Source organism: Microsporum canis, genomic scaffold (assembly GCF_000151145.1).
Source record: "Microsporum canis CBS 113480 supercont1.5 genomic scaffold, whole genome shotgun sequence".
Classification (NCBI taxonomy): Eukaryota; Fungi; Ascomycota; class Eurotiomycetes; order Onygenales; family Arthrodermataceae; genus Microsporum; species Microsporum canis.
The window spans coordinates 1,764,285-1,787,949 of NW_003299165.1; the positions used below are offsets into that span (position 1 = coordinate 1,764,285).

A 23,665-nucleotide genomic window follows, 5' to 3' on the forward strand; every position below is an offset into this window, starting at 1 on the left:
GGATTACTTCTTCGTATGCGGAGTATCTTGATACGATATGTGCTCTATGACTACATAGTACTTCAATATTGACCATGGCTTTTAAATCAGACTGACTCTTTGATCGACAAGGTTAGAGTTTCCGTGTGATTATTAAGGTTATCTCGTTCATTATAAACTTTAATAATCCTGGTTGATGGCTCCGCGCTATAAAAAAGCATGGATAGTCTATGTTTACTCCAAGCATTGCACATATGCAAACACACGGTAAGCTCCAGCCTGTTAGCCCTCGTATACGACGCAGCATATAGAGAAAACAACAGACTTCGAACAGACTTCGTATGAACATGCCATTCATACAACTATATAACTATGCTCCGGGCGTCGTCTGATGAAGCCTAGAGACGAACCACCCGGTTTACAAACTCAAGTCACAAGCTAACTACGACCTTCATCTCAGCATATCTCCCCATTCTTTACCTGCAAATATGGCAGTTCCTACTACGAACGGAAAATTATGCCCTCCACCATCTCCTTACAGCATTATAAGCAAGGTTATCCAGTTCGATAACCTAGATCAAGCGTCTTGGTGGCACGATCTGGTACCGCTGGTTGAAAGAGTCTTGCAGCAGTCGAACTATAGCACGGAGATGCAATTTCAATATTTACTGCTTTTTTCTCAGGTGATTATTCCTTCATTGGGACCATACACCTCTGCCAACAGAACCTGGAGAAGTACTCTCACGCGTAGCGGCGTTCCTGTGGAGCTGAGCGTCAACTATAAGAAGGGGGGTGAATCAACCGTTCGGATTACCGTGGAGCCCTGTTCTTATCTATCTGGCATGCCGATCGACCCATTCAACCAGATTCCAACAAGGGAAATGATGGCAAAGATCGCAAAGTATGACTTCTGCAACTTTGACACCGAACTATGGGATTACTTCTCGGACCGTCTTACAACCAGCAAGACTGAACGTGATCTCATTAGTGAGAACAATATAGATGTGGGCGTCTTCAAGACACAACTTCTTCCCGGTTTTGACTTTTCTGATGACGGAGAAATATCGGTGAAGGGCTACGTATTTCCACGTGTGAAAGCCACGGCCAACGGCATCCCCGTTGATACTTTGGTTTTCGAGGGCCTACGTGATTTTGAAAAGAAGAATGACTGCTCAGCGCCCCTGGCGCTATTGAGAGAATACCTCCAAACTCTCAGCACAGAATCCAACATTGGATTCCTCGCGTGGGATTGCGTTGCGCCATCCAAGTCTCGGCTTAAGATATACATTGGCAACGCAGATGTAACCATGAACAACATCGAGGATCTTTTCACACTCGGTGGGCGTCTGATGGATCCCACTACCCTCAAAGGCCTTGAACTTCTCCGTCAGCTTTGGAAAGCCGTGAGAGTCAAGGAAGGGACCCGAGACATGGTGCCGTACTTCGATGACCCATTACAGATCCCTTCTCAGGGCCAAAGATCTCCACTCTTGATGAATTACGAGATGATGCCTGGTCATCCATACCCCATTGGAAAATTCTACCTTCCAACCCATGGTGAAAATAACCTTCAAGTTGCCAAGGGTTTGAGTGAGTTTTTCGCCTATGTTGGATGGACGGAACTTGCAGAGACGTACATTGACCGGCTGCAAGCAATGTAGTATGTACCAACTTTTACACCTTGAAAATGCCTCGTAAATGAATTACTAACTTGTGGAATGTATAGCCCAAACCTAGACCTCAGCCGCACTTCCTGTCTGATCCCATGGATCTCCTTTGCCTACAGTGAGAAACATGGTGTGTACGTCAGCGTATACTATCACAGCTCTTCAGAGTATATGTGGAAGCTGGAGGAGGCACAGGAAACTTGCCAATAAGATCATTGATATCTAGCGTAGCCGCTGCTGGCGTTCGTATTAGAACATTAACAGACTTCATGGGTTTCTTTAACTTTGTGCAAGCCTCTTAAGTCTTTAGTTTGCTAGTGTATTTAAGTTAAGAATTGAGGCTAGAAATCGGTAATTTGATAGATATCAGCAAGGGCTTGCATATGATCGTCGTAATTTAAAATTCTGTGGCAAGGCTATCATTGTGCTTCATAACCATGTAGTGCAAGATACATACACTTATCAAGGAACTATAGATAACAGTACCAAGTCTCTGGGGTTGGGATGTCTACGTTAAGGTATACGTAGTATGCAATCTTTGTGTCATTTATTTAAGGAAATAAAAGCTAAAAATTGGACTTTGGATAACTATGTCACCCGAAATAACTCACTCTGCGCGTTAAATCCTATTACGGACTAAGATGCCTAGTTTGGTACTGATGATGTCAGAGCATTTTGAGGAATATACTCGGTCCCGTTTGCAATTGTCTCCACCACTTTATGGTACTCCTCGTAGGTGTATTTTTGGCAGTCATGGTCCAGGACCCATTCAGGGCTTGGGATCGAGAAGAGCTTCGAGTTCCTTTCTGCTTCAGTCCAGTCGGGACTTGCCATTATTTCAAGGGCATGTAGACCCAGTTTATAAATTTGAGAGCTTCTTTCGTGCCTATAAGTTTGTTAGCAGTTTGCAGGGATTGTTTGCCACTGTTATTCGTACCTGATTTTCCTGGTTACTTCTAGTGCCTCTGGCACATTTTGCCTTCCTCCGAGTTCCAGGGCAATTGCAATAACTGCTCCATCTTCAATTGCCTGGCAGGCACCTTGACCAGACGTAGGCAAAAAAGGGTGGGCGGCATCACCGAGAAGAATCATTCTTCCCCCCTTGGACACACAATTCTTAATTGGATCGCATGTGAGAAGCGGGTAATCAATGAGGTTGTTAGGGGGTGTTCTTCGTATTACAGCCTCAATTTTGGGCTTCACGGGCCAGTCTTTAATATAACCAAGTACTTCATCAACGGTTGCTGGATAGTAGAAGCGCTCGGTGGGCCCGCGGGAATCCTAAAGATGCATATAAGATTAGTTATCCTTGAATGGAGCCATTGAAAGTAGATAATTTTAGCTTACCAAATGAATGCAAGACCAGGTTATAACCTTGTGGTTTTTCGATGTATTCATAATCATCGTAACATCCTTACCCAACCAGCCGTGAGCGTCATCACCACCCTCACTCCCTTGGTCGGTTATCCAATTTGTCCCTGGAATGCCATCAAGCACTGAAGATTCAAACCATGCTCGAAATATGGCCCTTCCAGAAGCCCTTATGCGAGGATTCTGACCCGTGATAGGTGCCCTTCCTTTGCTATGAACACCGCCACTAGCAATAACACAGTCGGCCTCAATCCTTTCTCCATCCACAATTACACCTGCAGAAGTATCTGTCTCCCAGTACTCTGTCACATATGTGCCCATGCGTATATCAATACCAAGATCCTTTGCGTGATCAAACATGGTTACCGTCAGGTCCCCCCTATGAAGAAGATATCCTTCACCTTTGCCAAAACCTGGGACTGAAGTCTTCAGTTTCAGTGTACCCGCATCGTCGTAGACACTGGTAGGGTTCAGGACAGAAGTATACGAATCCAGAGTCTCATGGACGCTACCGTCTCCCCACTTCGAAATAACACAGGCAGCATTTTTTGAAATAGCGATTTCATCTCCTGATGTTGCCCCCGTCAGCAAGTCCTAGGTCTGAGCTGTACGGAGAAGGTAACTAACCAAGAGATTTCATCTCCTTCACCTTCTCAAATGCAATGACGGTGTGGCCTTTCCGGTGGCATTCTACCGCTGCCGCCAACCCGGCCGTTCCAAGACCAACTATGATAACCTTGATCCCGCTGGAATGGGGGGAAGACACTTCGTCAGAGCCAAGTCCGGGAGCAATCATCGTGGTGAGAGATATGGAAATTTAGAATCTGAAGTTTTGTGAGATGTAACTAGGGTCTCATTCCTCAGTCTTGCCGGAAACACGGGGATATATATAGTTAATGTCAATGTACCCATCCGTTCGAGGACTAGTTATCAAGCTTTGTACTTTACACAGGGTAGTTGAATGTAATAATATAACTGTTTCAATGGTAAAAATAAACTATTCTCATTCAATATCTCGTTTTGTATACATATTCGGTATTATTTTGATAGTTGGACTGCTTTGGCTGAAGTCGAGTTATAGTTTATAAAAAAGCTTTTGATACTGTAACTAACTAACTAGCTAACAAGTTAACTAGTTAAGAGCCAAATCTCTTAACTAGCAAGCTGAACTAACCCACGCATCTGATCGTTGCTTATAAGCCAAACAGAGACAGCTAGTTATCAGCGAACTGGGAGAAATAAGCAGAACTTGAGAGAAATAACCGATTTCCTGTATGTACACACTCTTACGGTAATTAGTTATTATTCCCAGGACGGGCCGGAAGAGGATACGAGGACAGTCTGAGGCTCATCGGCCAGCTGCCTGTCAGCTTCAGACACTTTCTCAAGGCCTGGGCACACCTTACTGCTCCGCGGAATATCGTATGGCTGGTCCTTTATTCAGTCCAGTATTTCTGTCCGGTTTTCAAATTGATCTAGCAGCGACAATTCCGAGGCCTTCAGGGATGACTAGCTGCAGGGCATAAGCACAGAATTTCCCGGTAGAGACATCAAGCATGCAAACCACAGGGGAAAAAAGAAAAAGCTTCCCTTCGCCCCCCAGACCATGAACTTCAGATGCAAGTCGACAAAAGGAACCTCGGATCCTTCCAATTTGTGAGACGACTGAAAGTATCCCATCCGTTGATTTCCAGTCAAGAGAAGAATGCAATCAAGGATAGGCTGGAAGTTTCTCTTTCTTCGATCGGGGTAAAACAAGCCTGGAATGAAGGCAAATGGCAGCGAACTAAAGGCCATGAGACAACAGAAAATATAATGCTTCACTTATACCAGATATTCGCTGGTAAGGAGCTATGATGATAGCTCTTCCTCATGGGCTGCTGATGTAGGCGACTTTTCCTTGTCTGATGTCTGTCCTTCGTTTCTGACTACAGCCACTGTTCAACAACAGCTACCTCTTCGTGTACAGTTAGTACCTCCTTTGCTAAGTAAATGATGCAATGCTTGTTTTGACGGAACAACTGGACCCGAGGCCTCCCTGTCATTAAGATCTAGAGTCATATACATACATTATACCAGACCTGGAATGTATGTTTGTTTTCCAGGGCCTACAGGAGGGAGGGAAGACGGCTAAAGGTAGAGATGTGCAGTACGAATATATCTCAGAGCCAACTCCACTGCGACACATATGCAGAGTCAGCATGTATGTGTTGGGCATTGATTTCTAATATATGTCATGGAGGGCTATACGACCTCCTCCGCGGAATCTAGATCGTAAGATCTACGGTATATCCCACTCCGGCGGGCATAGAGGCGGAGTAATGTTGTGTACGGAGAAATATAAGGATGACATCAAAAACTCTACACGGAGATTTGACAGTTCGGGGACTTCAGGTCACCCTGTTTCGGGAAGTTTAGGTGCATCATTGGCATCCATACTCCGTACAATGAACTGTGTTGGTCGTATATTCGCGTTTCCATGATTGGCTTCAGCTGAACTAGGCTCCTGTGTTTTAATATACATAGAACATAGACAGTGGCTGGGTGCCAGCTGGGTTTTCAATTCCTGAAATGTAGTCTTGTATCCTATGAACTTCGACTGTGGTATAGTTAGTTCTAGTCCACAGTGAGGACCGTTCTGCGGCACAAAATTGGCCACCGACAGGACCACGATGGCCTTAGAGATGACGCTGTCCCCTGGAATAATGTAAAGTTACGGAATTTGAGTGTATGGGTAGTATAAATAGAGATGAGCTGAATATAGGTCATCCCAATACGGGTATGGTAAGGGAAAGGAGAAAATAGGATAACAAGGCAGGAGAATAAATCATTATTTAATTCCTCAAAGCTGTCTTTTGATAGATCCTATCCAAGAGAAGAAAGTACCTTACTTCCCCTGAACATCTCCCCGAAATGGCCATTTTCAATGCAGACAGGCATCAAACGGCGAGCAAAAGGAATACTAGCATATGTAGATTCCCGAAGCTGAATCATCGGCCGGTAAGCCCAGATAACGGAAGAGTCGGCTTCCTAGATTTGAAAGCAACAGATATTCAGCGCAGCAGCTCCTGCACAAGATCAACACTCACGGTAGCCTGGTCGATTTTGCTCGCCAAATACACTGATACCAATCCTGTTGGTTTTACCACAGCTAGAAGGTATAGGGATAAGGATAGAGCTGGTGTCGGTGGCAGAGGCGCAGAGGCCGCCTCCTCATGCGTGGAGCAATGGATTGCCTCTCTTGATGAGCAGAAGAGAGGGCTGCTGGCCGTTTCTTTGAAAAAAATCGAAGATTCGGGATATAATGCAAGTTTCAACACATGTCTACTCTTTGGATCATGCCAAATACAGGATTATGATGAGCTGCGGGTGAGTTTTCTTCTTCTTCTCTCTTTCTCCCTTTTTTCGTTATTCTCGTGCAGAATGTCAGCTAAATCATCAACAATTAAAAAGGGGACTGAGATCGCAGTTATCCTTGACGAAAGCACATCAACACCGCGGATTTCACTCCAGTACTCTCGATCTATCGTGGATGATGTTCAGGCCCAGAATCTGACAAGCGAGCTGGAAAGAATTTTGATGTCGCTTATCGATGAGCCGCAATCCACTTTGGCCGACCATGGTTCAATTAGTAACCACCACCTGCAGCAAATAATATCGTGGAACAGCCGAGCTCCATCGGAACCCCTGAACACCAACATTGCTACACTCATACGCCAGCAATGTCTGATGCGCCCTGATTCTCAGGCAGTGTGCTCCTGGGATGGTGTCTTGACGTATAGGGAGCTGGACAGGCTCTCCTCCAGTGTCCAGGTCCAGTTGCAAGATCGCGGGATCGGGCCTGGATCAATCGTCCCCCTGCAGTTTGAAAAAAGCAAATGGACACTGGTAGCTATCCTGGGGGCCCTGAAGGCTGGAGTGGCATTTGTCCTGCTGGACCCTTCGTACCCTCGCAGTCGGGCTGAAGCAATCTGCCGAGACATCGAGGCTACGGTTATCATATCGTCTGCAGAACAACTGGCCAAAAGCTCCAGTTTCGTTGAGACCGTCATTGTTGTGGATAAGACTATTGAACATGGCGACAAAGTACAGATGCGTCACCAGACATCTGTCAGGCCCGACGATATCGCCTACATTGCCTACACCTCAGGCTCGACTGGTATTCCCAAAGGCATTATGATTGAACATGCCTCGTTCTGCTTGAATGCCATATCCAGCAGCAACGCACACAATCTCGACCACACATCACGCGTACTTCAATTTGCATCGTATGCATTTGATGTGAGCATCCATGAGAATTTAACTCCACTGATTCTTGGTGGCTGTGTTTGCATACCTTCGGAGTCTCAGCGTGTCAATCAACTTAAGGATGCAATAGTTGGGTTAGACGTCAACTGGATGGAGCTTACCCCGTCCGTGGCTAGACTTCTACATCCGAGTGATATTCCATCTGTTAAAACCCTCGTTCTTGGTGGTGAGGCTATGCTTCCGGCGGATATATCTTTATGGGGCAGCAAAGTGCGGTTGGTATGCGCATACGGCCCTGCAGAGTGTACCGTAGTGTCAACTGTACTGTCGCAGGATTGCCAGCCAGGTAACATTGGTCGTCCTTATGCCGGGACATGCTGGATTGTGGATAAAGATAATCATCATCAACTTGTGCCTATAGGTGTTACAGGCGAACTGGTCATTGGCGGCTTCATTGTCGGTCGTGGATATCTGAATAGGCCACAGCAGACAGCTTCTGCCTTTATCCAAAACCCAGAATGGATTCAGAGAATATCTCCAATCAATGGAGATATGCGACTTTACAAGACCGGCGACTTAGCCAGATATAACTCAGATGGCACTATAATGTGCCAGGGCCGAAAGGACACGCAGGTGAAACTTCATGGGCAGAGAATCGAACTCGGAGACGTCGAACATCATGCACAAAAATGGTTTCCAGACTCTGTTGTGGCAGCTGAAGTAGTTGTCCCAGCGAGCCAGAAAGACAAATCGCCCTCACTGGTATTGTTTATTGCTGAAGAAAAGGCAGTAAACGTACAGGAACATATGGGTGATACCTCCGACTCACTTTTTTGCCCACTAACTGAGGATTTCGGAGGCACAGCTCAGGATATGAGGGACAAACTTCGAGATGAGCTTCCAAGATACATGATTCCCACGGCTGTGATTCCTATTGTCAAAATGCCACTCTCACGAACGGGGAAAATTGACAGGAAGATGTTGAGAAATGCTGTTGCAAGTCTCCCAGAGTCAGAATTTTTGCACTATCGATCGGTACTTCAGAAATCATCCGGGAAAGACAACAAGAATTTATCACACAAGGCAGCCCCTACAACTAACGCTGAACGCCTTCTACAAAAGCTTTACTCAAAGACACTTGGATTGTCCGAAAATGATGTTGGAAAGGACGATAATTTCTTCGAACTCGGCGGCGACTCAATTAGTGCCATAACACTGGTTGGCATGGCTAGGGAAGAATACAGCTTGCAGATCAGTGTTGCCTCGTTATTTGCAGCCCCTCGAATTCATGAGTTAGCGCAGTGCATTGGGGAGGCTGTTACAGGTTCAATGCAAAATTCTGCCCCTTTTTCCATGCTGGAGGCCGCTGAGCTTGAAGGGGTCTTTGAGCAGGCCATCGAGCAGTGCCAGATCAGCCGAGATCAAATTGAAGATATCTATGGCTGCACACCACTGCAAGAGAGCATTATAGCATGGAGTGCGAGAAAACCTGGCTCTTTTCAGGCACGTTTTATTTTTCATCTCCCTGGGACCATTGATACAGAAAAGTTCCAGAAAGCCTGGCGTCAAGTCTTCGATGAAACTCCTATATTGCGCACCCGCATCATTCAGACAGACACTTCTCACGGAGTTGTACAAGTTCTTGTTAAAAATAAGCTGGAATGGTTCATCTCAAAAGAAGGAAACGGGGCAACTGAATACACTATGGGTTATGGGACACCTTTAGTAAAATGTACCATGGATTATGGATGTCCCCAGAAGAATGAAGCTGCAACATTTATTTTGGAAATGCACCACGCTCTATTTGATAGATGGTGTTACGAACAAATCCTACATGCTGTCGAAGCGGCCTACGAGAGTAGAACTCTTGAATTATACCCTTTTGTACCATTCGTCCACCATCTGTCAACTGTTAATCCTGGTCATAATAAAACCTTCTGGAAAAATGAGCTTCAGGGGCTAGAAGCTCCAGTCTTCCCCTTGCGTATGTACGAGGGTTACGCGCCCAAGGACATAGCAGTGACCAGCAGGCACATTCCAATTGCATTTTCAATTTCAAAGGGAGGCCTCACAGCATCAACACTAATTCGTCTCGCTTGGGCAATGCTGATAGCACAAAATACCCAGTCTAACGACGTTGTATACGGAGTTACAGTGACGGGCCGGAATGCTCCTGTTACTGCAATAGAAAAAATTGTTGGCCCAACAATTGCAACGTTTCCTTTACGCACTGTACTAAAAAATAATGATAGCGTCAAAGAAGCTTTGGAAAAGGTTCAAAGCCATGCAACAACGTTGATTCCATTCGAACAAACGGCAATGCAATCAATTCGAACCTGCTGCCCAGAGGCATCGACTGCCTGTGACTTCCAGAGTTTGCTTGTGATTCAACCTTCTCCTCAGAACAGCCAAAACTCTTCAACTTGGCTTGTCAAGCTGGGAGAATCACTTGAGGACGAGACAAAATTCAGTACTCGCATTCTGACCGTGATATGCGAGCTTGGTGTGGAGTCAGTTTCTGCTAGAGCTGTCTTTGATGTCGGTATTCTATCCCTGGAAAAAATGGCCACGATGTTGGGGCAATTGGAGTACCTGTTAGGCCAGCTGGTAGACCCTTTGAATAATAAATCAGTGGGTGGGATAATTAATACATGCGAGGTTGGCCGCTCAATATACGATGAATGCAAATTGGAACAGCTTGATTCCCAGAAACTCCGCCTGGTGGCTATTGAAGAGGCGGCACGAAAACTTCTTGGAAATGAACATGTATATGCAGATCTGATAACACCGAAACTGATGTCGGCTCCCAAATTAGTCCTCCTTGTTCTATGTGATAATCAGGATACAGATATCAGTGGTTATTTTCTAACCGACGTTTATTCGGTTTCGACATCACCCAAGGACGACATGAGGAAGAAGCTTCTACTTCTAAAACACCAACTCCAAACGGTCACCCCATACATTACAGCATCTCCAATGTGTATTCCAGTACGTTGCCAATCGGGTGCTAGAATCCAAGAAAACGACCGCCAGCACTTACGAGATGCCCTGATGCAACTGACTTCCAGCAAACTTGAAGCTTGGATGTATCAGTCAGGCCGTCAAAGACCAAAATCAGAAGCTGAAAAGAAACTTGTGTCTATCATTTCTCGTGTCTTACGTTTGAACCCGGAAGAGGTTGGTGTTGATGAAGACTTCTTCACCCTTGGGGGTGATTCCATTGCAGCGATGCAAGTTGTGTCACAATGTCAACGTGATAAATTATCAATCACAGCCGTTGATATATTTGAGGGAAGAACAGTGAGCCTCATAACAGCCAGGTTAAAACGATCAGCCAATGATTCAACATCAGCTCCTCTAGTTAGATACAGAAAGACAGAACGATTTGAGCGGGAGGTGGAAAGGCAGTTGGGATCTTCAATCATGGCAAGTACTGAGGAAGTGTATCCATGTACGTCCTATCATGAAGGGTTGGTCATTCCCCAGCTGGGGAATAATGCCTATATTTCCCACACTATATGGAAAGTTGGACGGACGGGCTCAATGAAATCAATTGACCCGGTCCAGCTTCAAAGGGCCTGGTATCAACTCACACATCGCCACCAGGTGTTGCGAACGATATTGGTAGAGGCTGCTCTTGATGGCATCAGTGGTGGCGTCATGACACATCTCGTACTCAAAACATATCCCCTCGAGGTGAAAATTATTTACTGCGCAGATAGTGAGGCTATACACCAACTCCGGCGTCCAACACTTAATACCATCCAGAATGATGGCCTCGCACTTCAGCATAACTTTACTATCTGCCAGACTACTACCGGTCAGGTCTTCTGCAAGATGGAAGGTAAATATGCCATCATTGATGCGGCGTCCGTGGTAATCCTGTTGAAAGAGCTTGCACTGGCTTACGAAGGAAAACTCCCTCCCGGGCCAGGGCCGCTATATAGCTCTTGGGTCTCCTATGCCCGCTCTCTGCCCGACTGTATGGATTTCTGGCTTAAATACCTTGCTGGTGCAAAGCCATGCCACTTTCCGCGGATACCCAGAGAGCTGCAGTCTGGCCCTAATTGTCTTCATTCCATCGAGGTGAGCCTAGGGCATCCTAACCCGCCGAGAAAGTTATGTGCTGCAAACGGCCTAACAATCACCAACCTGCTCCAAATTGCCTGGGCAATCGTACTTCGACAGCATACGGGATGCGATGATGTGTGCTTTGGGACACTTGTCGCGGGGAGAGAGGCGCCGCTACACCAAGTTCCTGAAATCGTGGGCTCCATATTCAACGTGCTTGCATGTCGGCTGACTCTGGACAAGAAAATGTCCATAAAGGAGCGCCTACGAGAAAATCAAGCGGCGATGGCAAATCGCTTATCAAACCAGTATTGTTCGCTAGTCGAGGTGATGCAGCATGTAGGCAGCGGACCATTATTTAACACCTGTTTGTCAGTGGAGCAGCCCTTGTCGAATGATTGCCAGAGGACATCCGGCATCCGCTTTGAGGCACTCGAGACCCGTGAAGCTACCGAGGTACAGTTGGACTTGAATTATATTTCTCCCCCTCTCTTGAGTTACATATCGCTGATTGTTGGAGCTATATATAGTATGATATTATCACCGTCGTAACAGTTGGCGAAACAGAGATGATGGCAAACTTGACCTACTGGTCATCCGTCCTGACCAAGGAAAAAGCCACTGCAGTTGGAAGGGAGTTCCGGCTTGCCATCTCTGCAATCACTGAGAGTATTCGTCAGTAATGTTACCAGTATATCTCAACAGCAGCTCGTCTATAGAGGAGGATGTTTTGTATTGAACTTTTAAACAATAGAGTAGATGTAAATAAAAGGTGTGCTTGATTCTTTGGTTCACACGTCGGTATGTTTGTTTTCTGTCAGGGGTCGCTAATTAGGAGTAACTAGTTAAGTTATGCATCGGCAAGGTCCGTCCCCATGCAGACAAGAACTCAGGTCCATCCACAGCAACATGCCTGGGGGATCAACCACTAAGACGACGATGATACCGGGAGATGCTTCTGCTGCCAGCCAACGACGTGCCGTCGGCAAGCTGTTCTGCAAGCTATTCTGCAACGCCATCACCTGATGTTTATTTACAAAGATATGGATATCTTCAAGCCCTTCGTATTCTGCAAGCCGGCGGGCTCTCCACCTCTTTGGATGCAACACTTTGGTCCCACCGCTCGCACATGTTGACCATGCCATGGCTTTGAGTGGTTCGTCCTCGTTCAGCTTTTGTGGCACAAGGTGCGGGAGAGCTCTTTGCCTTTGATCGTCGGCCGGGCGCCATGGACCATGGTCAAGGCTGATTCGACATAACTCGATAGCACGGACAATTCAGCCTGGTTGATCGATGAAAGGATATATATATAAAAGGATGATACCATCCCAGCTTCTGGCAAGGAAGCAAGCAAGCAGCAACGATCAAAGACTAGCCTCAAAACAAGCCTATCCAAACAACCATGAAGTTCCTCGCCCTCTTGTCCCTCGTGGCCGCCGCCACTGCTGCCCCAGCTGCCCTCGAGGCCAGAGGTGCCACCACCTGCGGCAGCACCAGCTACTCTGCCAGCCAGGTCACCGCTGCCAGCAACGCTGCTTGCGGATACGTCCAGAACGGAGGCACCGCCGGTGGCTCTACCTACCCCCACGAGTACCACAACTATGAGGGCTTCTACTTCCACGGTCTTAGTGGTCCCTTCTACGAGTTCCCCCTCCGCACTTCTGGTGTCTACACTGGTGGTATGTACTAGACGGCCATTGGTTGTCTTTTTGAGCATAACTAGTTATTAGATGTGTAGTGTCTGACAATCCCATGTATAGGTTCTCCCGGTCCTGACCGTGTCATCATCACTGGCAGCTGCCAGCAGGCTGGTCAGATCACTCACACTGGTGCTAGCGGCAACAACTTCGTTGCCTGCTCTGGTACCAGCTAATCGATGGAAACGAATGTATGGATGACTGATGACAACCCCTTTTTATCTCGCTGTCGAAGGTTGGTTAGAGGATACTTGGTGGTCTCTTCAATCTCGGGAAGTACTTGAGAGTACCGTATATGTACATAGCCAGAATTCAACGTACCTCTAGATCATGGTTGAACATCCTTAATGCCCTTGTAAACCTGCCTTGGCCCTCCGTATCATAAGTAGTGCAGTTTTTATTGCGCCCGCAGTTCTTATCCCGAAAATATTATCCACACCGGCCATACTCAAGACGTTAAAATCATGTATATGCTCTCTATCAACCTATAGTTACCTTTCTCCCTCAGCAAGCATGGGCTGGATAAAAAAGGGCATTCGGTGTGGCCCGTCTGGTTATATACCTTCCAAGTGCTCCCCATCACCATCAAGCCGGGCTAGCTCAATCGGTAGAGCGTGTGGCTTTTACAGTATACACGATCTGACACCACAAGGCTGCGAGTTCGAGCCTCGCGTTCGGCTTTTCTTTTTTTTTTTTCGCATTTGTCTTGATATTATGTAATATGTTCACGTGACTATGTATTGACAGAAAAAGGTGCGTTTTTTTTTTAAACTCGTCAACTCTTCGCTTTGGCTGGTGATGTTCACGCTTTTGGGGCAGCCAGGTTGGAGATGCTGAAGATACACTAACAATATAGACATGTAAGTTGAATATATCTACACCGCATTCCCCCCTTCACCTACCCTACGAATGCCAATGGCTGGTACTTTCCTCACCATACACATCTTTTATATGATGAATACCACACGAACCAAATACTTTTAGGAAGAGCCGGAAGAGGTATGACAACCGTTGCCGTGTGGAACGGGTTAATTTATTATTTATGTCGTCGATGCTTATAACGGTTCTGCTGAGGAAAGCTTGTGTATGGTTTTGGAGTGATTTATTTCATCTCCCACTCTACCTCCGTTGATATTGCTCTGTTGAGATACTTTCAGTGTTGTAGAGAGCTAATGTGTTTCTGTCATAGGGAATTCAGCTGATCGAATCACGTATAATAAAATGGGTGTAAGGGATGGCTGACGAGTGTGCCCCAAATTTCATTTGAAGCACTGCTGAGTGGTTTATATTTATCTGGACGGAGGATACGTGCCCACCAGCCTTTCGCCTAAACAATGTTGTAATCGGTATTATTAGTGAAGGTCGAACATAACTTCATGTCATTATTCTGTTTAATTTCTATTCAATTCAATCGACTTTATATAGTTTTACAAAACTCCTCCGGTTCGCCATCTGGGCGAAGCAAGCCAGTCCCGGGTGACCAGAAACAGATTTTTGATATCCCCTTAATGCACAGAAATCGTAATTTTCACACGCACGCCTCGGTACATGCAGCCAAAATGATAAAATAGTATGGGTTAACTAACCAACACCAACCGCTTTTTCATGCAACAGACACATATTGTCGTTTTTTGACTCCGTTCTGTTTCTTCTCTTCCTGCTCCCACTGCTCTTCATCGATATAATCCGATTTGCTCTGTTCTCGCACCTGGCCGCCGATAAACTGCAGAGCCGCCAGGTTATAGCCCATCTCATCCTTTTGCCTGTCAAGAACACGGCGGAGGTGAGAGCGGATAGAGTCAAGCATTGGCTTCATCATCTTGCTGGTCACGATCTGGGTGTGATGGGTCTTGAGAATGAAGAATAGCACACGACAGGTGAGCGGTATATCCCACCCTTTTCCAGCCCAGATGTCCACGAATGTGAAGAGGGCTGGTAGTTTGGAGAATGGGAGAACGAGAAGGGCATCCTGTAGCGAGGCGGCAGGTATCTTACGAATAACGTTAAGAAGATACCGTTCAGCTGATATATTTCCGAGGACTAGATATTGCGGGTGTCGAGTAGGGGGTGCAAGTTTCTTCTCTTCGGCATCTCGTAGCAGCGCAAGGTCGTCCATACCAAGATCCAGCGCTTCAATGATCTTCTCTCCTGCAGTAAGTGTTTCAGTGGTCTGCTTCCCAGCTGCCACTGCCTCAGCTTTCTCTTCATCATCCTCATCTTGATCCAAGGTCTTGAGCAGGTTATCCTCGTATAAACTCTCCATCTCTTTTTCTCGTTCTTCTTCTAAAAATATTTGTTCGTCTGTCTGTTCCCAGAGTCGGATACTCTTATCATGGCTCGATGTTACGATGAACTCTCCGCAATGGCTCATTGCCAATGCCCAAATCTCGCCGTGATGACCACCCAGCTTAAGAATCTGCTCGAACTTATCGCCATCCCAATACTTGATCAATCGGTCTTTTCCTACGCTGAAGAAGTTATGACCATCGCCTTCCTTGTTGTGAGGCATAAATGCAACGGCCATGACGCTGTCCTGGTGAGCAAAAAAAGACTTGTGGCAGTCACCGAAATCAAGACCCCATAATCGTACGGTCTTATCAGCCGAACAAGTTACAATCATTTTGCTGTCGTAAGAAATATCCATATTCAGGACAGGGAGTTTATGGCCGTAAAGGTTAAGGAAGAGTTTTAGGGAGTCCACGAAAAACACTTTAACAGTGTTATCCAGAAGTGAGACTGCTAACAGGCGAGCATCAGGGCTGAAGCGAAGGCTAAGAATATCATCCGTCACCTTTAGGGTCCTGGAATGGACAAGCTTTAGTTTAGGGGTGGTTCGTTTTGTTCCCAGAATCTCCTCTTGAACAACTTGGAAATTCCAAAATTTGGCCGTCTTATCGGCACTGCCGGTAACCATTGACTTTCCATCTGGATGCGCTTGAAGCGACCAAACGGGACCATCGTGTGCTTGTATTGTATCCAAGAGAGTAGATGATGCAATATCAAATACCTCGATTTCACCGTTTTTATTTCCAACCACCACAATCTTATCACCCGGCAAGAAAGCAGAGCAAAGAGCATAGCCGCAGTCTAGTGTTCGCAAACAACTTTCGGTTCGTACGTTCCAGATTTTAAGACTTCCATTTGATGCAGATGAAACCATTCTGTCATCAGAACTCAGGGCGAGTGACCTTACATCCGTTCTGTGACCGGGTATATCGATGAACAGTACACGACTATAGTCGGGCTCATCCTGATCTTTCGATTTCTTCTTCTCAGCCGGTGTAATGCCATATGTCTCTAGTTGATTGTTGGCCGTAGCTACAAGTAGCTGTAAGCCCTTGGAACCCATCCAGTCGACGGACGATACCTTGCCTCCCGTTCGAACGATAGTATGAGGGACAAAGACCTCTTTGATCGAAACAGCAGTCGTGGAATCAGCCATATCAACGTCACCTTCTGGGCCACTTTCGCCTGCCTTCTCCCTAGCCTTCTCTCTTTTACGCTTTCGTTTCCTTGCCAGGCTCTTTTGAACTTCTTCGTCACTTTTTATTCGCCAAACCTCTGTCGACTTTTCAGGGCCATGGAGAGCAACATAATCCAATTGTGGGTGGAAATGTATGCCTACAGTCTTCTCCTTCCCACTGCGGTACAAGTTACCCCGGTCAGTTAGTACCTTACGGCTGTTTACTTCGGCCTTCCCTCCCGCAATCTCCTTTATGGAATTCGCATCGATTGACCACACTCTTAGTTCACCCTCGTTGCCACCCGTAATGCAACCGCTTAAGTCTGGCGATAGGCCTAAGCTCCAACATTCTCCGTTTCCCTGCGCAATGTGGGTTTCGATACAGTGTTGCGAAGAAAGGTCCCAGACTTTTATCAGGGAATCCTTTCCTGTGCTTAGCAGGAATCCATCATGCTGGCTGAGTGCTAGGGCTTCGGCATCATCGGCGGCATCCGTAGTTAGAAAATGAAGAGAGGTAATCTGGTCAGTGTGACCACGTAGTTTCACCAATCCAACTTCAGACACCAGATCCCAGAGGATTATGTCTGTGTCCTTGGAGCCGCTTGCAATTCGTGTTCCTTGTGCGTCAAATACTAGCTGCGTAATGGCAGATTTGTGGCCATTGAAAGATATCATTACCGAAGAGAATTTCGAGTCCCACACTCTAATCGTGCCATCCTCGTACCTAAACCCACACAGTCAGAAATTTCATACGAATAGACATTGAGGTATCTCATTAAAAAGTGCCATACCCAACGGCGAAGAGGTCCTCATCTGTTTTACTCTGCGCGATTGCCGTTACTTGCGCCTGGCACTTAGGGTCTCTCCATTTCGACAGCAAATCCCCTTTCTTGATATCCCAGCATAACACATTCTCTCCAGCGCCCACTACCGCACGTCCAGCACCAGACTTTCGAGTCGACCCTGGCGTTTTCTCATCCTTCAGCCAAACCGCATTTGCAGAAGCGGAAGTAACCAAGCCGAAAGTCTTTGAAGCCTCGAATTTCCTGTAAATAATACCTTATTAGCAACAATTAAGGTACATGATAACAGGGGGTTAGGCGTACAAATATGACTTCACCATTTTCACTTTGCGTAGAGAAAGACTCGAATATCTGTTCTCCAAAAGCTCGAATCTCGAAATGCGCAAAAAAGAAACTAAAGAAATATTTACATGGATGATAAGCTGCGGTTGCCGGAAGAGGCCCATGTAGCAATTTTGCGATTACGTAAGTCACGGACAAAAGTGAACGCATAAACGCCTATACAATTAGAATGGAGAAGTATCACGGTGCAAGGAAACACGATCTAAACAACACTTGCATGACCACTACACAACGGAATTATAGGAATTGATTTCATGATACTGCTGTCCCAAAAATGCTTCTCCTAGATTATCATAACGTCCTCATACACTCGCTCCTAACTGAGCGGTTCTCTGGGTAAATACCCCACCCAATGCTGTGCTGCCTTGATAATAATTGACAAGCAACGACAGAGCTGCCCCGGTTTCCATTGACCAGGTAGTTTCCGACTTCGACGGTGTTACGTTCCATGTCTCTACGCCCGAGGTCAAATCAAAAATTCTCATCTCCATCGCCGTACGCTGCTTCCGTGAGTTGGTACAATATGGGGCACAGGGTGTCCTGGAAAGAGAGTATGGTCCATACATTGTATCTCCCGAGCCGGGATACGACTTCTCAATCATGGTAGACTTAGATACTCTCCCTGTTGAGCAGGACGCGAGGGATCAACTAGCTATGAGCATCTCGCTACTGAAACGAAATGCCATGGCCTCACCCTTCGAGAAGGCCTTTGAGGAATTCCAGAAGCTTGAGGAAGAGTCTAATAAATACTCGCTTGAAGCTTTACCACAGCAATTGAAAGACGGTGGAGAAGTAATGACTGTTCATTACCGAGATGAGGAGGCCATATTCATCAAGGCTGGATATGATTGCGTTACGGTTATATTCAGCACTGTCTTCAGGGACGAGACGGATAGGATCTTTGGAAAGGTTTTCCTCCAGGTATGTTCACCTAGTTCCACCCTTTGCTCTAGATATCCTCGGAACCCTTCTCATACTTCTCTAGGAATTTGCCGATGTCCGGAGACGAGCTATACAAAACGCACCCCAGGTTCTCTTCCGCAACGACCCGCCTCTAGAACTTCAGGGTATTCCAGGCCTCAAAGATTCTCGAAATGGAGAAGTTGGCTATATCACATTTGGTATGCTCAGTATTCCTGTTAACATGTCTCGACAAGGCTCCAGCTAAAAATAGGCAGTCCTCTACCCCCGTCACCTTCTACCACAGAAGCGTGCAGAGACAATATCGCATATACAAACCTTCCGTGACTATTTCCACTACCACATCAAAGCCTCCAAGGTTCGTTTTCTTTACTCCTATCAAATTGGATAGTATTAACATTCACATGCAGGCGTATATCCACACCAGAATGCGGAAACGCACCGCAGATTTCTTGCAGGGTAAGCATGGCCAGATGTAACAGTATCTAGAAGCCACACATAGACTAATCTCATCTCTAGTCCTCAACCGTGCGAGACCAGAAAACGAAGAGAAGGAGAGAAAGACTGCCAGTGGAAGAACATTCCGTGTTCAGGGTTAGAAAAAATCAATGCAAATAAAGCCGTGTCTCTCTAAATGTGCTGCTAGTTCTTCAGCGCTACGATTATCATGTCTGTTGTCCATCACTCCTATGCAAATAAACTAAGTCTATAGTTAAACATTGTGCATGTGTCTTCGATGTAATCCTCTGAGCTATTCCGATACCAAAAAACCCAAGAAAGAGATATACCCAGCTAGAACCCTACAGGATACTGATCAATATTCTGTTGATAATAAGAATGATATCCAAGCACTAAAAAATATAGGCAACTGATGTGTATCTATGCCGTAAATATGTATATTCGTTTAATACCTGAGTAAATACCTTCACATTAGATTGTGTGGGCTAGTGCGTATACGCATGCGGAGAAAACTTCATATTAACAATAACAAGGGCCATATATTCACTGAACAATGTAAGCACAGGCGCGAGTGTCAGAATGAAAGCCGTAGTTATTGATTCTTGCTATCTGGCCTGCTCAATGGACTTTATTAGCTTGTCATATTCATCGACTCAATAACACCAAAACTTTGATCTCCTGAATAGGCAATTCAGGTGAATCTACTTCCCACAATGAAGAACCAGCCACCAGCCACCAGATAATATATTCTCCCTTTTGGCTCTCTCCCTCTTCCACCATGTCTGTCTATACCATCAACAGTATTAGGGCCTCCGTTCCACCTATCGAGCATCAAACATCTTTGATTCCCGACAGCCGAAGCCGCAAGCTACCCCTTTTTACGTACCCTGTTCGCAAGCCCAAAGTTATTCGGCACTGGGATATCCTAAGAGGCAAATGGAGCTTCTTCAGCCAGTGAGGTATATCCCTGGATCAGGCATGGCGGAATACTGTGCCCAAAATTCTCTTGCAAAGTGCAAATTGGAAAGGCATGACGGAGTCATCGTGGCTTATTCCAAGATTTACGGGGTTGCGAAAATGATAGCGGAGATACTGAGAGCGTTTGGAGCAGAGGTTGGTTAAAATACCGAGAAAAGCTGCTTTGCAACAGTTCATTAGCTAACCTTGAGCGTATAGCTTGACGATGGGCCCACGGATATCAAATTCCATATTGTCCGTGTCGAGAAAGAGATGACGCAAGCATCTTCTTCCAAACTTCTCACGGCGATAGAAGACTTGTTTTATATCTTACTCGCAAGATTGAAGTGTGAAATTCAACAGATAGACATTAATGAGAGTCTCCAGCTCGAATTCCGCTATCAGAGAACCAATCCAAGATACCTTACCAAAAAGGGTCTTCCAGAGATCAAGCATCTAAAGTTAGTTTTAGAGGCATGCAAACGTCTTTTGTTGTCAGACGAGGTGTGCAGCCTTCTAAACACAGAGCTCATTCGATACCAGCAGGAAGACTATATCCAGCAGACCATGCAATTGGGTGAAGTGGCAGGATGCTTTACCGATGACCCGATAGGCTACCGCCAATACATCCAGAGCCTGATCACAGATCCAGATTCCCCATACCGGATGAAATGGAGCGGGCTTAACCCTATTTACGAGACTGCTCCAGCAATGATACTAGCAACATTGAAAGAGAAATACTTGGGTATTTTAGCACGAGAGAAGAAACAGGGCAAGATCACCAACACGAAGGTTAGATCACCTCCACCTGCATGGACGTTGGATCCGATATATGAGGAAGAAAGACGGATACAAGCAAACAGAGAAGCAGCATGCGCCATGCTACATGGTATAACCGTCGGGGAATTTCGACGGCAGAGTGGACAAGATAAAATTCGTGGATATGTGCAGCAGAACCTCTGTGTTTGCCTTGAGAATTGTACATGTTCGCGGAGATGTACGGTTAAGGGGTCAAGAATCTGCCCCTGTACAAGTAGAATGAATCTACTTTACGTAGATGACCTTGGTCTTAGACGACCGTTTGTTGAGAGGTCCGCAGATATGGCTGTGATCTTGTTTGAGGCCTTGTCTGCCACTTATCAGGGTATCGACCTGAACGAGATGACACATTACTTGAACAGGGGGCTGGAATTCTTCCATGAAGAGGTTACTCTCTTCCGTGAGCGATATTGGAGAGCAGCCGCTCAAGACAGCTACTTCTTCGGCTTCAACACTGATTTTCAATATCGTCAACGGATCAGTGAAGACGGGTTCCAACGAGGATGGCCGCATTGACGACGTTACGACTAAACGAAGGAATGAATGAAGAGGAGTTCAGGTTTGCTTTTCAAAGGAAGTATCAACAAACAATGTTATGCGATATATGCACACTTTAATCTGTCTTTAAACGTTCAATAAATGTGTTTTAATCATGCTGTCAAAGGTCACGTGTGCATAAGCGCGAGGTGTAATTTTCTCCATATATAAAAATCTAGATGTTGTACACAAGCTGCATCGATCCCATCCGATGGCTACTTTTGAGGCTTCTAGGGCAGCAGGAATTGAGATCTAGAACTCAATCCCTCACCCATACTTTGTACTCCTGGGATATAAACAACAGTCTTGCCTGGCATAGAATTGCCGATTCGCGACTATCGGCATTCTCCGCCAGTGACCAAACGGCTTGCTACCGAACAAGGAGACGCCAAGTTGAGAGTGGGTGATTGGAGAGAAAAGCCGTAAACTAAAATAGCCGTGGCCGTTGCATCTGGCTACCCCGTTCTCACAAACTTGAGCTCTCGCTTTGGAGCCCGAAAGGTGGTATTTTGTTTCGGTCAACGTCCGTGACAATCAACCCCATAGTCGCCACTCTTAGGCCAAAGGTCGCACTCGAATTTCAAATTTCAATCAGGACGCCCCACTGCGTTCGGGCAGCGGGAATGGAGTTTGTGCGGTGTCGCCCATTCGCTTCTAGTTCCGCGTGGATGAGGCGTGATATAAGTCATAATAAAAGGGAGAAGGCAGACAGACCAGTGGTTGGAAGCGAGCGCTTTTCTTTAACTGACGGAAGATATAATATCCGGGCCTCAACAATTGTCGCAAAAGAAAAAATACGAAGTCCTGAACGGAGAATTATCAGTCAAGTCAGCGTTGCGCACCCATCCCTGTCCCCTGTATGGTCTGGCTGTGTTGAGAGGCGCATGTCCAAAAGCTGGAAGTTGTCCGATTCAGAGAAAAAAAAAAAAAAAGTAGGCATGACCATATTTTATAAGTTAGGCCTCCTCTGCCGTCTCCAAAAAACATCTCAAGGGTTAGTTTAAACAAGAATCATTAGCGAGCGTGCTTGAGGTGCAAGAAACTCATGCTGGAATGGTCTTTACTACCCCTGCCTTCACTCGCTTTCTGATATCATCGAACTGGAAACTCCCGACACTCCGACAATTCATCCAGTGGTCGCCGGCCGTTGCCCCTATATCTGGCATCTCGACACCAGCCGCAGAGAAAAATGTGCAGCCAGTGCGATCCAAATGGCCTCCTTTCTACTTCGACACTGGTTATTCCATAATCCCGAAGCGACCGTCCCGACCGTTTCCGCCTCCTTTCTTATCACCGCCGTCCACCTCGTTTTCTGATGCCTTGACAACACACGATCGTAGTCATGACAAGCGGCCGTCGGTTAACGGAGAGCCTCTTCGTGGACTTACAAATGGGGATGATGCAATTCTCTGCTCTCCAAACTTCCTGGGTGTGAATGACGGCGTCGGTGCTTGGGCGTCGAAGCCTCAGGGCCATGCTGCGTATGTACATCTGTAACACTAAAGCAAGTATAAACATTTACTTACATTTTTCATTTTCCGTCCAGCTTGTGGTCTAGATTAATACTCCATTATTGGGCCTTGGAAGTTGAAAATCGTCTCACCGGATCTCCCAAACCAGACTTGATCGAGTGCCTTCAAAAAGCATACGAAGAGACTGTTGAGGCGACCTCGTCACCAAACGAGATTCTAGGAACCACCACCACTGCAACCGCACTCCTAAGTTACAAAATCATAGGAGAGACACCCACGCCATTCCTGCACGTTACGAACCTGGGAGATTGCCAGACACTGGTTATCCGCCCGAGAGAAAGACGCATTGTGTTCAAAACTGAGGGCCAGTGGCACTGGTTCGACTGTCCGATGCAGCTGGGCACCAACAGTGTGGACAAGCCCAGGGAAAACGCGGCGTTGTCGGTACTAGAGGTTGAGGAAAATGACATCGTCCTGGTTGTATCTGATGGGGTAACGGATAACCTGTGGGAACATGATGTACTAGAAGTTGTCCTCAAGAGTTTGGAAAAATGGGAGGTATGCAAACGGAAGCGAGAGACAGCCGAGTATCTCGAAAGCCGAGGCGGGAGGATGGTATACGTTGCTGAGCAGCTCTTGACTACTGCCCGGGCGGTTGCCATGGACCCGTCTGCGCAGACTCCTTACATGGAGAAGGCGCAGGATGAAGGGCTCTCCGTCAATGGAGGTATGTATCATGCCATTATCAATCTGTTAAAAGATTAACATATCCGCTAACACTTTTTCATAGGCAAAATGGATGATATCAGTGTCGTTGCCGGTCGTGTCGTACGATCTGGCTGAACAGCACCCCCATCTC

General features: G+C 46.3%; 9 protein-coding genes and 1 non-coding gene across 10 annotated transcripts; 8 read left to right on the top strand and 2 right to left on the bottom strand.

Annotated features, from left to right (window-relative positions):
- Positions 1-175: 175 nt before the first annotated feature.
- On the top strand, positions 176-1,948 carry MCYG_05753 (tryptophan dimethylallyltransferase; the record flags this gene model as incomplete). The annotated part of the gene is made up of 4 exons (XM_002845838.1): positions 176-246; positions 440-1,639; positions 1,766-1,780; positions 1,873-1,948. 4 exons carry the CDS (start codon positions 176-178, stop codon positions 1,946-1,948), a joined length of 1,362 nt encoding a protein of 453 aa, XP_002845884.1.
- A 343-nt stretch (positions 1,949-2,291) lies between these two features.
- MCYG_05754 (FAD binding domain-containing protein) lies at positions 2,292-3,813 on the bottom strand (the record flags this gene model as incomplete). The annotated part of the gene is made up of 4 exons (XM_002845839.1): positions 2,292-2,532; positions 2,584-2,927; positions 2,994-3,586; positions 3,645-3,813. The coding sequence occupies 4 exons, from the start codon at positions 3,811-3,813 to the stop codon at positions 2,292-2,294; spliced, it is 1,347 nt and encodes a 448-aa protein (XP_002845885.1).
- An 821-nt stretch (positions 3,814-4,634) lies between these two features.
- Positions 4,635-5,288, top strand: MCYG_05755 (uncharacterized protein; the record flags this gene model as incomplete). The annotated part of the gene is made up of 4 exons (XM_002845840.1): positions 4,635-4,860; positions 4,952-4,985; positions 5,168-5,220; positions 5,260-5,288. 4 exons carry the CDS (start codon positions 4,635-4,637, stop codon positions 5,286-5,288), a joined length of 342 nt encoding a protein of 113 aa, XP_002845886.1.
- A 642-nt stretch (positions 5,289-5,930) lies between these two features.
- Positions 5,931-12,019, top strand: MCYG_05756 (d-lysergyl-peptide-synthetase; the record flags this gene model as incomplete). The annotated part of the gene is made up of 5 exons (XM_002845841.1): positions 5,931-6,386; positions 6,471-9,249; positions 9,421-11,109; positions 11,200-11,792; positions 11,867-12,019. The coding sequence occupies 5 exons, from the start codon at positions 5,931-5,933 to the stop codon at positions 12,017-12,019; spliced, it is 5,670 nt and encodes a 1,889-aa protein (XP_002845887.1).
- A 719-nt stretch (positions 12,020-12,738) lies between these two features.
- On the top strand, positions 12,739-13,209 carry MCYG_05757 (guanyl-specific ribonuclease F1; the record flags this gene model as incomplete). Its single annotated transcript, XM_002845842.1, has 2 exons — positions 12,739-13,015; positions 13,097-13,209. The coding sequence occupies 2 exons, from the start codon at positions 12,739-12,741 to the stop codon at positions 13,207-13,209; spliced, it is 390 nt and encodes a 129-aa protein (XP_002845888.1).
- Positions 13,210-13,622: 413 nt separating this feature from the next.
- MCYG_10558 lies at positions 13,623-13,713 on the top strand. Its single transcript has one exon. It is a non-coding gene; the product is annotated as a tRNA-Lys (tRNA).
- A 923-nt stretch (positions 13,714-14,636) lies between these two features.
- Positions 14,637-17,619, bottom strand: MCYG_05758 (DOM34-interacting protein 2; the record flags this gene model as incomplete). Its single annotated transcript, XM_002845843.1, has 3 exons — positions 14,637-17,220; positions 17,288-17,542; positions 17,603-17,619. The coding sequence occupies 3 exons, from the start codon at positions 17,617-17,619 to the stop codon at positions 14,637-14,639; spliced, it is 2,856 nt and encodes a 951-aa protein (XP_002845889.1).
- Positions 17,620-17,865: 246 nt separating this feature from the next.
- Positions 17,866-19,161, top strand: MCYG_05759 (ARP2/3 complex subunit; the record flags this gene model as incomplete). The annotated part of the gene is made up of 6 exons (XM_002845844.1): positions 17,866-17,977; positions 18,034-18,562; positions 18,627-18,762; positions 18,820-18,920; positions 18,973-19,021; positions 19,082-19,161. The coding sequence occupies 6 exons, from the start codon at positions 17,916-17,918 to the stop codon at positions 19,159-19,161; spliced, it is 957 nt and encodes a 318-aa protein (XP_002845890.1).
- Positions 19,162-19,957: 796 nt separating this feature from the next.
- On the top strand, positions 19,958-21,313 carry MCYG_05760 (conserved hypothetical protein; the record flags this gene model as incomplete). The annotated part of the gene is made up of 2 exons (XM_002845845.1): positions 19,958-20,134; positions 20,198-21,313. The coding sequence occupies 2 exons, from the start codon at positions 19,958-19,960 to the stop codon at positions 21,311-21,313; spliced, it is 1,293 nt and encodes a 430-aa protein (XP_002845891.1).
- Positions 21,314-22,387: 1,074 nt separating this feature from the next.
- MCYG_05761 (conserved hypothetical protein) lies at positions 22,388-23,649 on the top strand (the record flags this gene model as incomplete). Its single annotated transcript, XM_002845846.1, has 3 exons — positions 22,388-22,815; positions 22,881-23,533; positions 23,597-23,649. 3 exons carry the CDS (start codon positions 22,388-22,390, stop codon positions 23,647-23,649), a joined length of 1,134 nt encoding a protein of 377 aa, XP_002845892.1.
- Between the last annotated feature and the right edge of the window lie 16 nt (positions 23,650-23,665).